The sequence below is a fragment of the Chiloscyllium plagiosum genome, unplaced genomic scaffold (assembly GCF_037043375.1).
Source record: "Chiloscyllium plagiosum isolate Xiang-an unplaced genomic scaffold, Cpla_swu_hap1 HiC_scaffold_21, whole genome shotgun sequence".
Taxonomy (NCBI): Eukaryota; Metazoa; Chordata; class Chondrichthyes; order Orectolobiformes; family Hemiscylliidae; genus Chiloscyllium; species Chiloscyllium plagiosum.
In genome coordinates, this window is record NW_028270159.1 from 3,972,234 (window position 1) to 3,989,474 (window position 17,241).

General features: G+C 53.7%; 1 protein-coding gene across 2 annotated transcripts in view; it reads left to right on the forward strand.

The window, feature by feature from the left end:
* The window catches only part of col5a1 (procollagen, type V, alpha 1), a 653,133-nt gene that overhangs the window by 421,750 nt on the left and 214,142 nt on the right, over nt 1-17,241 (forward strand). For both annotated transcript variants that reach the window (XM_087998144.1, XM_087998143.1), the window contains exons 24-27: nt 3,533-3,577; nt 3,692-3,745; nt 5,533-5,577; nt 6,576-6,629. In XM_087998144.1, the coding sequence (XP_087854270.1) occupies nt 3,533-3,577; nt 3,692-3,745; nt 5,533-5,577; nt 6,576-6,629 (198 nt within the window). The remainder of the gene's footprint in view (nt 1-3,532; nt 3,578-3,691; nt 3,746-5,532; nt 5,578-6,575; nt 6,630-17,241) is intronic.

Genomic DNA, 17,241 nt, shown 5'->3' on the forward strand with positions numbered 1-17,241 from the left:
AAGTACTCATCGCAATAGTACTCCGATGTGATGAGAGTTTCTGCCTGTTTCAGGCAGTGACTGTCAGATTGCCACCCCCCTCAGGGAAAAAAATAGACTTCCTCAAATCCCCTGAAAACCCCCGACCCCTTACACCCCACCCTGACACTCTGTAGGCCTCACTCTCACAAAGAGTGGGGATAATGGGGGATTCACTCTCACAGAGAGTGGGGATAATGGGGGACTCACTCTCACAAAGAGTGGGGATAATGGGGGATTCACTCTCACAGAGAGTGGGGATAATTGGGGACTCACTCTCACAGAGAGTGGGGATAATGGGGGACTCACTCTCACAGAGAGTGAGGATAATGTGGGACTCACTCTCACAGAGAGTGAGGATAATGTGGGACTCACTCTCACAAAGAGTGGGGATAATGTGGGACTCGCTCTCACAGAGAGTGGGGATAATGGGGGACTCACTGACACAGAGAGTGGGGATAATGGGGGCCTCACTCTGACAGAGAGTGGGGATAATGGGGGATTCACTCTCACAGAGCGTGGGGATAATTGGGGACTCACTCTCACAGAGAGTGGGGATAATGGGGGACTCACTCTCACAGAGAGTGAGGATAATGTGGGACTCACTCTCACAGAGAGTGAGGATAATGTGGGACTCACTCTCACAAAGAGTGGGGATAATGTGGGACTCGCTCTCACAGAGAGTGGGGATAATGTGGGACTCACTGACACAGAGAGTGGGGATAATGGGGGCCTCACTCTGACAGACAGTGGGGATAATGGGGGATTCACTCTCACAGAGAGTGAGGATAATGGGAATCTCACTCTCACAGAGGGTGAGGATAATGGGGGTCTCACTCTGACACAGAGTGGGGATAATGTGGGACTCACTGTCACAGAGAGTGGGGATAATGGGGGACTCTCTCACAGAGAATGGGGATAATTTGGGGCTCACTCTCACAGAGAGTGAGGATAATGTGGGACTCACTCTCACAGAGAGTGAGGATAATGGGAGTCTCACTCTCACAGAGAGTGAGGATAATGGGGGTCTCACTCTCACAGAGAGTGGGGATAATTTGGGGCTCACTCTCACAGAGAGTGGGGATAATGTGGGATTCACTCTCACAGAGAGTGGGTATAATGGGGGACTCACTCTCACAGAGAGTGAGGATAATGGGGGACTCACTCTCACAGAGAGTGGGGATAATGTGGGATTCACTCTCACAGAGAGTGGGGATAATGTGGGACTCACTCTCACAGAGAGTGGGGATAATGTGGGACTCACTCTCACAGAGAGTGGGGATAATATGGGACTCACTCTCACTGAGAGTGGGGATAATGGGGGCCTTACTCTCACAGAGAGTGGGGATAATGTGGAATTCACTCTCACAGAGAGTGGGGATAATGGGGGACTCACTCTCACTGAGAGTGAGGATAATGGGGGACTCACTCTCACAGAGAGTGGGGATAATGGGGGACTCACTCTCACTGAGAGTGGGGATAATGTGGGACTCACTCTCACTGAGAGTGGGGATAATGTGGGACTCCCTGTCACAGAGAGTGGGGATAATGTGGGACTCACTCTCACAGAGAGTGGAGATAATGGGGGACTCACTCTCACAGAGAGTGGAGCTAATGGGGGACTCACTCTCACAGAGAATGGGAATAATGTGGGACTCACTCTCACAGAGAGTGGGGATAATGAGGGACTCACTCACAGAGAGTGGGGATAATGGGGGACTCACTGTCACAGAGAGTGGGGATAATGTGGGACTCACTCTCACAGAGAGTGGGGATAATGGGGGACTCACTCTCACAGAGAGTGGGGATAATGGGGGACTCACTCTCACAGAGAGTGAGGATAATGTGGGACTCACTCTCACAGAGAGTGAGGATAATGTGGGACTCACTCTCACAAAGAGTGGGGATAATGTGGGACTCGCTCTCACAGAGAGTGAGGATAATGTGGGACTCACTGACACAGAGAGTGGGGATAATGGGGGCCTCACTCTGACAGACAGTGGGGATAATGGGGGATTCACTCTCACAGAGAGTGAGGATAATGGGAATCTCACTCTCACAGAGGGTGAGGATAATGGGGGTTTCACTCTGACACAGAGTGGGGATAATGTGGGACTCACTGTCACAGAGAGTGGGGATAATGGGGGACTCTCTCACAGAGAGTGGGGATAATGTGGGACTCACTCTCACAGAGAGTGGGGATAATATGGGACTCACTCTCACTGAGAGTGGGGATAATGGGGGCCTTACTCTCACAGAGAGTGGGGATAATGTGGGATTCACTCTCACAGAGAGTGGGGATAATGGGGGACTCACTCTCACTGAGAGTGAGGATAATGGGGGACTCACTCTCACAGAGAGTGGGGATAATGGGGGACTCACTCTCACTGAGAGTGGGGATAATGTGGGACTCACTCTCACTGAGAGTGGGGATAATGTGGGACTCACTGTAACAGAGAGTGGGGATAATGTGAGACTCACTTTCACAGAGAGTGGAGATAATGGGGGACTCACTCTCACAGAGAGTGGGGATAATGTGGGACTCACTCTCACAGAGAGTGGAGATAATGGGGGACTCACTCTCACAGAGAGTGGAGCTAATGGGGGACTCACTCTCACAGAGAATGGTAATAATGTGGGACTCACTCTCACAGAGAGTGGGGATAATGAGGGACTCACTCACAGAGAGTGGGGATAATGGAGGACTCACTGTCACAGAGAGTGGGGATAATGTGGGACTCACTCTCACAGAGAGTGGGGATAATGGGGGATTCACTCTCACAGAGAGTGAGGATAATGGGAATCTCACTCTCACAGAGAGTGGGGATAATGAGGGACTCACTCACAGAGAGTGGGGATAATGGGAATCTCACTCTCACAGAGAGTGGGGATAATGGGGGACTCACTCTCACAGAGAGTGGGGATAATGGGGGACTCACTCTCACAGAGAGTGGGGATAATGGGGGACTCACTCTCACAGAGAGTGGGGATAATGGGGGACTCACTCTCACAGAGAGTGGGGATAATGGGGGCATCAGTCCCAAAGGAAGTGGCAAGTATGTGAGACTCATTCCCACAAGGAGTGGAGCGAATGTGGGCCTTGCTCCCAAAGGGACTGGGAATAATGGGTGACCGGATCCCTCAGGAAGTGGTGGAACTATGGGACTCACACATAGGAGTGGGGGAAATGTGTGGCCCACTCCTACAGACGATAGTAGGAAATTGAAAAGGAATCATATTGATGCATTGACAGCTGGATAAAGGAAGGAGGGAGAGAGTAATGGAATGGCAGGGTGATGGCGGGATCAGTAATGATGAAGAGGGAGTGGGAGGAAACTGGTTTGGGGCAGAAACACCATTACAGAGCAGAGGGGCTCATTGGCATGTTATATTCTGTGTAACTGGCTAATTAACATTATAAGACATGTCCAACCGTCCTTACCACTGCTCGACTGTCTGCAGTAATGTTTGTCTCTGTTTAGTTATGCCTAATCTGTTGTGTTTTCTTTCCCAGGGTCTCCCCGGGCCTCAGGGACCAATTGGACCTCCAGGAGCTAAAGTAAGTTTCTCTTCCAGGAGAATTCAAACCCTTAGGCACAGGAGGCCTTCCTGTGCTCTCAGTGATCACAGCACTTTGCACTCACTCCCAGATTCTCTGTCTTTCATTCCACAGGGACCCACTGGCAAACCAGGTCTCCCAGGATTACCAGGAGCAGATGGACCACCGGTGAGTTATACCCCTCAGCTGGTAGGTGCTAGGTGGAGAGGGGTGAGTTACACCAATTGGAGGGGAGGCAAAGTTATTCACCCTCATTTCTTGTCCTTTGATTTAATCCAGCTGAGTACCCTCAAAGGGCAGATAAAAATCATCCCCATTCCTGAGGGTCTGGAGTTACATTAGACCAGACCAGGTAAGAATGGCAGACTCCCTCCCTCAAGGGCATGACTGAACCAGATGGATTTTACTGACAATCAACAGCTACATCACAACCTTTGCGGATCCCAGAATTTTTATCTTCAGGTTTTTAAAAAACTGAATTCAAATTCTTTAACTGCCCAAAAGAAATTTCACAGAATCCTGGGTTGATGCAAGCACTGACAAGACCATTTGGCCCATTGTGTATGTTCTAGCCTCGCTGAAAGAGCTATCCCATTCATTCCACTCTCTGCTGTCCTTCCTGAGTTTTAATCTCATTCAGTTTTGAAAGTTATGGGCAGCACGGTGGCTCAGTGGTTAGCACTGCTGCTTCACAGCGCCATAGACCCGGATTCAATTCCAGCCTCGGGTGACTGTGTGGAGTTTGCACATTCTCCCCGTGTCTGCGTCGGTTTCCTCCGGGTGCTCCGGTTTCCTCCCACAGTCCAAAGATGTGCAGGTTAGGGTGGATTGTCGATGTTAAATTGCCGGTAGTGTCAGGTGAAGGGGTAAATGTAGGGGAATGGCTCTGGGTGGGTTGCGCTTCGGCGGGTCGGTGTGGACTTGTTGGGCCGAAAGGCCTGTTTCCACGCAGTAAGTAATCTAATCTACTCTAATATTTCCCCATTCCCCACCCTTTCAGGCAATGTGTTCCAAATTTCAACATCACCCTGGTGTTCTGACTGCGACAGGGGGATTGTGATGGTAATTCAGCCTCCCCCACTCCCCCAGTCACTCCATCAGGTACAATGTGTTGGTTCAATCAGCAGAATGGCCAATTACTTTGCTCCCACTAACCAGTTCAAACAAAACATTCCTCAGACATCTGCAAAGAACCCAAAATAATCCATTCATTATGAACAAAACGCGTTTTTAAATCAAGTTGAAAACACCAGTAAATACCTGAACTATCATTCAGAAATAAAGCTAGATCTTGTAATCCCAAACACAGATGCACTCACTCAACATAAAAAGACAACAGAAACCAAAAGAGAAAACGCTGGAAAATTTCAGCAGGTCTGGCAGCATCTGGAAGGAGAGAAAAGAGCTGACGTTTCGCGTCTAACTGACCCTTTGTCAAAGCTAAAAAAAGGGAGAAATAGGGAGATATTTATACTCGGCTGAGAGAAGGCCCATAAATCCCATTTCTTATCTCTTTGAAAGCTTGGCTTTCTTTAGCAAATGTCACATGATTCTTCGGTAACCAGAACATGTCTTAGAGCCCATCTTAAGCTGCTGACTTCATTCCTTAATTCAATCACCTGCTAAACTCATTTCAATCCAGAAAATATCCACATAGTTCCATACCTTCCAGTTTTTCCACATGGTTTCTCAAATATAAATGTGTATTCCCAATAATTCTCCTTGTCTCCCCAGTCATCTTTTTGAAACTGAAGTGAATGGAATGTTTTGGGGCGTTATTAGCCGGGATTCAATTAAATGGAAGGTTAGGTTCATGGGACTGATGACCTCTCCCCAATGCCCAAAGCCCAGGGAATCTGAGCACTTCCAATGGGGATGTCCCAGTGAAGCAGTCGGGGAAGGTGGCACTCTGCTGTAATGCTGATGTTTGATGTTGTCATTTTGTTTCTGTACAGGGTCACCCTGGCAAGGAGGGTCCAACTGGAGAGAAGGGCAGCCCAGTATGTTCCACTTTCTCTCTCTTTAAGCTGTTTTTATTCTCTACACCGCACAGCAATGCATCTCATTTCACCCATCCCACATACCCTCATCCACCCCGTGTACACCAGCCTGTCCTGTGTACAGTGGGTGATCCCATGTACCCTGACCCATTGGTATTGATCCACCCCGTGTACACCAGCCTGTCCTGTGTACAGTGGGTGATCCCATGTACCTTGACCCATTGGTATTGATCCACCCCGTATACACCAACCTGTCCTGTGTACAGTGGGTGATCCCATGTACCCTGACCCATTGGTATTGATCCACCCTGTGTACACCAGCCTGAGCTGTGTACAGTGGGTGATCCCATGTACCCTGACCCATTGGTATTGATCCACCCCGTGTACACCAGCCTGTCCTGTGTACAGTGGGTGATCCCATGTACCCTGACCCATTGGTATTGATCCACCCCGTGTACACCAGCCTGAGCTGTGTACAGTGGGTGATCCCATGTACCCTGACCCATTGGTATTGATTCACCCGTGTACACCAGCCTGAGCTGTGTACAGTGGGTGATCCCATGTACCCTGACCCATTGGTATTGATTCACCCGTGTACACCAGCCTGAGCTGTGTACAGTGGGTCTTGGTTGGACTCTAGCACCTCCTGCTAGCATTTAGCTCCAGTTTTGCTCTCACAATCGCCTCACAGGGAGTTCTTCATCATGTTCTCTTGGGCCAATGCCAGGCTCAGAGGCCCACCTCCAAACCACCCACCTGAGATTCGAGCAAAGTCAAGCTGCAACGTGGGCGAGTGCAGCGCAAGGTGCAGCTGTGACAGGGCGGAATGTCTGAGCTCCTGGAGAGAGGGTCACTGGTTCCCAAGGGTCAAGCAGCAGGACGATAATTATAAAGTTCAGTCGACAATAGCAGAGCTGTGAAGCACCGCGCAAAATATTCCCCATCTCGGGGGAATGACCGAAATGACACCAACTCATTTCTGTATTTTGTCTCTTCAGGGTCCACCAGGGCCACAGGGTCCTATTGGCTATCCAGGACCACGTGGTGTCAAGGTAAGATCAATTGATTTCACACTCACAGCGGAAAACATATAAGATACAACCCATTCACCATGGTACAGCTCCCACACACTGACCCTCACTGGGGTACAGTCCCACACACACTGACCCTCACTGGGGTACAGTCCCACACACACTGACTCTCACTGGAGTACAGTCCCACACGCACTGACTCTCACTGGGGTACAGCTCCCACACACACTGACTCTCACTGGGGTACAGCTCCCACACACACTGACTCTCACTGGAGTACAGTCCCACACACACTGACTCTCAGTGGGGTACAGTCCCATGCACACTGACTCTCACTGGAGTACAGTCCCACACACACTGACTCTCACTGGGGTACAGTCTCACACACACTGACTCATATTGGGGTACAGCTCCCACACACACTGACTCTCACTGGGGTACAGCTGCCACACACACTGACTCTCACTGGGGTACAGTCCCACAGACACTGACCCTCACTGGGGTATGGCTCCCACACACACTGACTCTCACTGGGGTACGGCTCCCACACACACTGACTCTCACTGGGGTACAGCTCACACACACTGACTCTCACTGGGGTACAGCTCCAACACTCACTGACTCTCACTGGGGTACAGCTCCCACCCACACTGACTCTCACTGGGGTACGGCTCCCACACACACTGACTCTCACTGAGGTACAGTCCCACACACACTGACTCTCACTGAGTACAGCTCCCACACACACTGACTCTCACTGGGATACAGCTCCCACACACACTGACTCTCACTGGGGTACAGCTCCCACACACACTGACTCTCACTGGGGTACAGTCCCACACACACTGACTCTAATTGAGTACAGCTCCCACACACACTGACTCTCACTGGGGTACAGCTCCCACCACACACTGACTCTCACTGGGGTACAGTCCCACACACACTGACTCTCATTGGGGTACAGTCTCCCACACACACTGACTCTCATTGGGGTACACTCCAAAACACACTGACTCTCACTGGGGTACGACTCTCACTGGGGTACAGCTCCCACACACACTGACTCTCACTGGGGTACAGTCCCACACACACTGACTCTCACTGGGGTACGCCTCCCACACACACTGACTCTCACTGGGGTACAGCTCCCACGCACACTGACTCTCACTGAGTACGGCTCCCACACACACTGACTCTCACTGGGGTACGCCTCCCACACACACTGACTCTCACTGGGATATAGTCCCCACACACACTGACTCTCACTGGGATATAGTCCCCACACACACTGACTCTCACTGGGGTACAGTCCCACACACACTGACTCTCACTGGGGTACAGTCCCACACACACTGACTCTCACTGGGGTACAGCTCCCACACACACTGTCTCTCACTGGGGTACAGTCTCCCACACACACAGACTCTCACTGGGGTACACTCCCACACACACTGACTCTCACTGGGCTACAGTCCCACACACACTGACTCTCACTGGGGTGCAGTCCCACACACACTGACTCTCACTGGGGTACAGCTCCCACGCACACTGACTCTCACTGAGTACAGCTCCTACACACACTGACTCTCACTGGGGTATAACTCCCACACACACTGACTCTCACTGGGGTACACTCCCAAACACACTGACTCTCACTGGGGTACAGCTGCCACGCACACTGACTCTCACTGGGGTACACTCCCAAACACACTGACTCTCACTGGGGTACAGCTCCCACACACTGACTCTCACTGGGGTACAGCTCCCACACACACTGACTCTCACTGGGGTACAGCTCCCACACACACTGACTCTCACTGGGGTACAGCTCCCACACACACTGACTCTGATTGGGGTACAGCTCCCACACACTGACTCTCACTGGGGTACAGCTCCCACACACACTGACTCTCACTGGGGTACAGCTCCCACACACTGACTCTTACTGGGGTACAGTCCCACACACACTGACTCTCACTGGGGTACAGTCCCACACACACTGACTCTCACTGGGGTACAGCTCCCACACACACTGACTCTCACTGGGGTACAGTCCCACACACACTGACTCTCACTGGGGTACAGCTCCCACACACACTGACTCTCACTGGGGTACAGCTCCCACACACACTGACTCTCACTGGGGTACAGCTCCAACACACACTGACTCTCACTGGGGTACAGCTCCAACACACACTGACTCTCACTGGGGTACAGTCCCACACACACTGACTCTCACTGGGGTACAGCTCCAACACACACTGACTCTCACTGGGGTACACTCCCAAACACACTGACTCTCACTGGGGTACAGTCCCACACACACTGACTCTCACTGGGGTACAGCTCCCACACACACTGACTCTCATTGGGGTACACTCCCTAACACACTGACTCTCACTGGGGTACAGTCCCACACACACTGACTCTCACTGGGGTACTGTCCCACACACACTGACTCTCACTGGGGTACAGCTCCCACACACACTGACTCTCATTGGGGTACACTCCCAAAGACATTGACTCTCACTGAGTACAGCTCCCACACGCACTGACTCTCACTGGGTACAGCTCCCACACACACTGACTCTCACTGGGGTACAGCTCCCACGCACATTGAATCTCACTGAGTACAGCTCCCACACGCACTGACTCTCAGTGGGGTATAGCTCCCACACACACTGACTCTCACTGGGGTACACTCCCAAACACACTGACTCTCACTGGGGTACAGCTCCCACACACTGACTCTCACTGGGGTACAGTCCCACACACACTTACTCTCACTGGGGTACAGCTCCCACACACTGACTCTCACTGGGGTACAGCTCCCACACACACTGACTCTCACTGGGGTACAGTCCCACACACACTGACTCTCACTGGGGTACAGCTCCCACACACACTGACTCTCACTGGGGTACAGTCCCAAACACACTGACTCTCAATGGGGTACAATCCCACACACACTGACTCTCACTGGGGTGCAGCTCCCACAGACACTGACTCTCACTGGGGTACAGCTCCCACGCACACTGACTCTCACTGGGGTACAGCTCCCACATGCACTGACTTTCACTGGGGTACGGCTCCCACACACACTGACTCTCACTGGGGTACAGCTCCCACACACACTGACTCTCATTGGGGTACACTCCAAAACACACTGACTCTCACTGGGGTACAGCTCACACACGCACTGACCCTCACTGGGGCACAGTCCCTCACACACTGACTCTACTGGGGTACAGCTCCCACACACACTGACTCTCACTGGGGTACAGCTCCCACGCACACTGACTCTCACTGGGTACAATCCCACACACACTGACTCTCACTGGGGTACAGCTCCCACGCACACTGACTCTCACAGAGTACGGCTCCCACACACACTGACTCTCACTGGGGTACAGTCCCACATGCACTGACTCTCACTGGGGTATAGGCCCCACACACACTGACTCTCACTGGGGTACAGTCCCACACACACTGACTCTCACTGGGGTACAGCTCCCACACACACTGACTCTCACTGGGGTATAGTCTCCACACACACTGACTCTCACTGGGGTGCAGTCCCACACACACTGACTCTCACTGGGGTACAGTCCCACACACACTGACTCTCACTGGGGTACAGCTCCCTCACACACTGTCTCTCACTGGGGTACAGTCTCCCACACACACTGACTCTCACTGGGGTACAGTCCCACACACACTGACTCTCACTGGAGTACAGCTGCCACGCACACTGACTCTCACTGGGGTACACTCCCAAACACACTGACTCTCACTGGGGTACAGCTCCCACACACTGACTCTCACTGGGGTACAGCTCCCACACACACTGACTCTCACTGGGGTACAGCTCCCACGCACACTGACTATCACTGAGTACAGCTCCCACACACACTGACTCTCACTGGGGTACAGCTCCCACACACACTGACTCTCATTGGGGTACACTCCCAAACACACTGACTCTCACTGGGGTACAGCTCCCACACACTGACTCTTACTGGGGTACAGTCCCACACACACTGACTCTCACTGGGGTACAGTCCCACACACACTGACTCTCACTGGGCTACAGCTCCCACACACACTGACTCTCACTGGGGTACAGCTCCCACACACACTGACTCTCACTGAGTACAGCTCCCACACACACTGACACTCACTGGGGTACAGCTCCCACACACACTGACTCTCACTGGGGTACACTCCCAAACACACTGACTCTCACTGGGGTACAGTCCCACACACACTGACTCTCACTGGGGTACAGCTCCCACACACACTGACTCTCATTGGGGTACAGCTCCCACACACACTGACTCTCACTGGGGTACAGCTCCCACACAGACTGACTCTCACTGGAGTACAGCTCCCACACACACTGACTCTCACTGAGTACAGCTCCCACACACACTGACACTCACTGGGGTACAGCTCCCACACACACTGACTCTCATTGGGGTACACTCCCAAACACACTGACTCTCACTGGGGTACAGTCCCACACACACTGACTCTCACTGGGGTACAGCTCCCACACACACTGACTCTCATTGGGGTACACTCCCAAAGACATTGACTCTCACTGAGTACAGCTCCCACACGCTCTGACTCTCACTGGGTACAGCTCCCACACACACTGACTCTCACTGGGGTACAGCTCCCACACACACTGACTCTCACTGGGGTACACTCCCAAACACACTGACTCTCACTGGGGTACAGTCCCACACACACTGACTCTCACTGGGGTACAGCTCCCACACACACTGACTCTCATTGGGGTACAGCTCCCACACACACTGACTCTCACTGGGGTACAGTACCACATGCACTGACTCTACTGGGGTACAGCTCACACACACACTGACTCTCACTGGGGTACTGCTCCCACACACACTGACCCTCACTGGGGCACAGTCCCTCACACACTGACTCTACTGGGGTACAGCTCCCACACACACTGACTCTCACTGGGGTAAAGTCCCACACACACTGACTCTCACTGGGTGCAGTCCCACACACACTGACTCTCACTGGGGTACAGCTCCCACGCACACTGACTCTCACTGAGTACGGCTCCCACACACACTGACTCTCACTGGGGTACAGTCCCACTTGCACTGACTCTCACTGGGGTATAGTCCCCACACACACTGACTCTCACTGGGGTACAGTCCCACACACACTGACTCTCACTGGGGTACAGCTCCCACGCACACTGACTCTCACTGAGTACGGCTCCCACACACACTGACTCTCACTGGGGTACAGTCCCACACACACTGACTCTCACTGGGGTACGGCTCCCACACACACTGACTCTCACTGAGGTACAGTCCCACACACACTGACTCTCACTGGGGTACAGCTCCCACACAAACTGACTCTCACTGGGGTACAGTCCCACACACACTGACTCTCACTGGGGTACAGCTCCCACACACACTGTCTCTCACTGGGGTACAGTCTCCCACACACACAGACTCTCACTGAGGTACACTCCCAAACACACTGACTCTCACTGGGCTACAGTCCCACACACACTGACTCTCACTGGGGTACAGCTGCCACGCACACTGACTCTCACTGGGGTACACTCCCAAACACACTGACTCTCACTGGGCTACAGTCCCACACACACTGACTCTCACTGGGGTACAGCTGCCACGCACACTGACTCTCACTGGGGTACACTCCCAAACACACTGACTCTCACTGGGGTACAGCTCCCACACACACTGACTCTCACTGGGGTACAGCTCCCACACACACTGACTCTCACTGGGGTACAGCTCCCACACGTACTGACACTCACTGGGGTATAGCTCCCACACACACTGACTCTCACTGGGGTACAGCTCCCACACACACTGACTCTCACTGGGGTACAGCTCCCACACACACTGACTCTCACTGGGGTACAGCTCCCACACACACTGACTCTCACTGGGGTACAGCTCCCACACAAACTGACTCTCACTGGGGTACAGCTCCCACACACACTGACTCTCATTGGGGTACACTCCCTAACACACTGACTCTCACTGGGGTACAGTCCCACACACACTGACTCTCACTGGGGTACAGCTCCCACACACACTGACTCTCATTGGGGTACACTCCCAAAGACATTGACTCTCACTGAGTACAGCTCCCACACGCACTGACTCTCACTGGGTACAGCTCCCACACACACTGACTCTCACTGGGGTACAGCTCCCACGCACATTGACTCTCACTGAGTACAGCTCCCACACGCACTGACTCTCAGTGGGGTATAGCTCCCACACACACTGACTCTCACTGGGGTACACTCCCAAACACACTGACTCTCACTGGGGTACAGCTCCCACACACTGACTCTCACTGGGGTACAGTCCCACACACACTTACTCTCACTGGGGTACAGCTCCCACACACTGACTCTCACTGGGGTACAGCTCCCACACACACTGACTCTCACTGGGGTACACTTCCAAACACACTGACTCTCACTGGGGTACAGCTCCCACAGACACTGACTCTCACTGGGGTACAGCTCCCACGCACACTGACTCTCACTTAGTACAGCTCCCACATGCACTGACTTTCACTGGGGTACGGCTCCCACACACACTGACTCTCACTGGGGTACAGCTCCCACACACACTGACTCTCACTTAGTACAGCTCCCACATGCACTGACTTTCACTGGGGTACGGCTCCCACACACACTGACTCTCACTGGGGTACAGCTCCCACACACTGACTCTCACTGGGGTACAGCTCCCACACACACTGACTCTCACTGGGGTACACTTCCAAACACACTGACTCTCACTGGGGTACAGCTCCCACAGACACTGACTCTCACTGGGGTACAGCTCCCACGCACACTGACTCTCACTTAGTACAGCTCCCACATGCACTGACTTTCACTGGGGTACGGCTCCCACACACACTGACTCTCACTGGGGTACAGCTCCCACACACACTGACTCTCACTTAGTACAGCTCCCACATGCACTGACTTTCACTGGGGTACAGCTCCCACACACACTGACTCTCATTGGGGTACACTCCAAAACACACTGACTCTCACTGGGGTACAGCTCACACACGCACTGACCCTCACTGGGGCACACTCCCACACACACTGACTACTGGGGTACAGCTCCCACACACACTGACTCTCACTGGGGTACAGCTCCCACGCACACTGACTCTCACAGAGTACGGCTCCCACACACACTGACTCTCACTGGGGTACAGTCCCACATGCACTGACTCTCACTGGGGTATAGGCCCCACACACACTGACTCTCACTGGGGTACAGTCCCACACACACTGACTCTCACTGGGGTACAGCTCCCACACACACTGACTCTCACTGGGGTATAGTCTCCACACACACTGACTCTCACTGGGGTGCAGTCCCACACACACTGACTCTCACTGGGGTGCAGTCCCACACACACTGACTCTCACTGGGGTACAGCTCCCTCACAGAGGTAAAAACAATGACTGCAGATGCTGGAAATCAGATTCTGGATCAGTGGTGCTGGAAGAGCACAGCAATTCAGGCAGCATCCGAGGACAGGCAAAATCGACGTTTCGGGCAAAAGCCCTTCATCAGGAATAAAGTCAGAGAGCCTGAAGCGTGGAGAGATAAGCTAGAGGAGGGTGGGGGTGGGAGAGAGTGGCATAGAGTACAATAGGTCAGTGGGGAAGGAGATGAAGGTGATAGGTCAGGGAGGAGAGGGTGGAGTGGATAGGTGGAAAAGGAGCTGGGCAGGTCGGACAAGTCCGGACAGGTCAGGGGATCGAGTTTCTGGAGGTTAGAAGCTAGGATGAGGTGGGGGAAGGGGAAATGAGGAAACTGTTAAAATCCACATCGATGCCCTGGGGTTGAAGTGTTCCGAGGCGGAAGATGAGGCGTTCTTCCTCCAGGCGTCTGGTGGTGAGGGAGCGGCGGTGGAGGAGGCCCAGCACCTCCATATCCTCGGCAGAGTGGGAGGGGGAGTTGAAATGTTGAGCCACTGGGCGATGTGGTTGATTGGTGCGGGTGTCTCGGAGATGTTCCCTAAAGCGCTCTGCTAGGAGGCGTCCAGTCTCCCCAATGTAGAGGAGACCGCATCGGGAGCAACGGATACAATAGATGATATTAGTGGATGTGCAGGTAAAACTTTGATGGATGTGGAAAGCTCCTTTGGGGCCTTGGATGGAGGTGAGGGAGGAGGTGTGGGCGCAGGTTTTACAGTTCCTGCGGTGGCAGGGGAAAGTGCCAGGATGGGAGGGTGGGTCGTAGGGGGGCGTGGACCTGACCAGGTAGTCACGGAGGGAACGGTCTTTGCGGAAGGCGGAGAGGGGTGGGGAGGGAAATATATCCCTGGTGGTGGGGTCTGTTTGGAGGTGGCGGAAATGTCGGCGGATGATTTGGTTTATGCGAAGGTTGGTAGGGTGGAAGGTGAGCACCAGGGGCGTTCTGTCCTTGTTGCGGTTGGAGGGGTTGGGTCTGAGGGCGGAGGTGCGGGATGTGGATGAGATGCGTTGGAGGGCATCTTTAACCACGTGGGAAGGGAAATTGCGGTCTCTAAAGAAGGAGGCCATCTGGTGTGTTCTATGGTGGAACCGCTCCTCCTGGGAGCAGATACGGCGGAGGCGGAGGAATTGGGAATACGGGATGGCATTTTTGCAAGAGGTAGGGTGGGAAGAGGTGTAATCCAGGTAGCTGTGGGAGTCGGTGGGTTTGTAGAAGATGTCAGTGTCAAGTCGGTCGTCACTGATGGAGATGGAGAGGTCCAGGAAGGGGAGGGAGGTGTCAGAGATGGTCCAGGTAAATTTAAGGTCAGGGTGGAATGTGTTGGTGAAGTTGATGAATTGCTCAACCTCCTCGCGGGAGCACGAGGTGGCGCCAATGCAGTCATCAATGTAGCGGAGGAAGAGGTGGGGAGTGGTGCCGGTGTAATTACGGAAGATCAACTGCTCTACGTAGCCAACAAAGAGACAGGCATAGCTGGGGCCCATACGTGTGCCCATGGCTACCCCTTTGGTCTGGAGGAAGTGGGAGGATTCAAAGGAGAAATTGTTAAGGGTGAGGACCAGTTCGGCCAAACGAATGAGAGTGTCGGTGGAGGGGTACTGTTGGGAACGTCTGGAGAGGAAAAAACGGAGGGCTTGGAGGCCCTGGTCATGGCGGATGGAGGTGTAGAGGGATTGGATATCCATGGTGAAGATGAGGTGTTGGGGGCCGGGGAAACGGAAGTCTTGGAGGAGGTGGAGGGCGTGGGTGGTGTCTCGAACGTATGTGGGGAGTTCCTGGACTAGGGGGGATAGGACAGTGTCGAGGTAGGTAGAGATGAGTTCAGTGGGGCAGGAGCATGCTGAGACAATGGGTCGGCCAGGGTGGTCAGGCTTGTGGATCTTGGGAAGGAGGTAGAACCGGGCAGTGCGGGGTTCCCGGACTATGAGGTTGGAAGCTGTGGGTGGGAGATCTCCTGAGGTGATGAGGTTCTGTATGGTCTGGGAGATGATGGTTTGGTGATGGGGGGTGGGGTCATGGTCAAGGGGGCGGTAGGAAGAGGTGTCCTCGAGTTGGCGTTTGGCTTCAGCGATGTAGAGGTCAGTGTGCCAGACTACCACTGCGCCCCCTTTGTCCGCTGGCTTGATGGTGAGGTCAGGATTGGAGCAGAGGGATTGGAGGGCTGCGCGTTGTGAGGGTGAGAGGTTGGAGTGGGGGAGGGGGGTCGACAGGTTGAGGCGGTTAATGTCCCGGCGGCAGTTGGAAATGAAGAGGTCGAGGGCGGGTAATAGGCCAGCGCGGGGTGTCCAGGTGGATGCAGTGTGTTGGAGGTGGGCGAAGGGGTCCTCAGAAGGTGGGCGGGAGTCCTGATTGTGAAAGTAAGCTCGGAGGCGGAGGCGACGGAAGAATTGTTCGATGTCACGGCGTGTATTAAATTCATTGATGCGTGGACGGACGGGGACGAAGGTGAGTCCTTTGCTGAGGACTGATCGTTCGTCCTCAGTGAGGGGGTGGTCTGGGGGGATGGTGAAAACTCGGCAGGGCTGGGAGCTGGGATCTGGTGTGGGTGTAGAGCTGGGAGTGGGGGCAGAGCCAGTAACTGGAGTGGGTGTGATGGTGGGGGGAATGGGGATGGAGTCATGAGCAGGGGTGATGTTCCCCTCGGGGTTCTGGGGGGTGGGGATAGTGACAGTGGGGTCTGTGGGGGGCGTGTCAGCAGAATGCAGGTGAGTGGCGCTGGTGGGGGCGGAAGTGGTGACTCACCTTCGTCCCCGTCCCACAGCTCCCTCACACACTGTCTCTCACTGGGGTACAGTCTCCCACACACACTGACTCTCACTGGGGTACAGTCCCACACACACTGACTCTCACTGGAGTACAGCTGCCACGCACACTGACTCTCACTGGGGTACACTCCCAAACACACTGACTCTCACTGGGGTACAGCTCCCACACACTGACTCTCACTGGGGTACAGCTCCCACACACTGACACTCACTGGGGTATAGCTCCCACACACACTGACTCTCACTGGGGTACAGCTCCCACACACACTGACTCTCATTGGGGTACACTCCCAAACACACTGACTCTCACTGGGGTACAGCTCC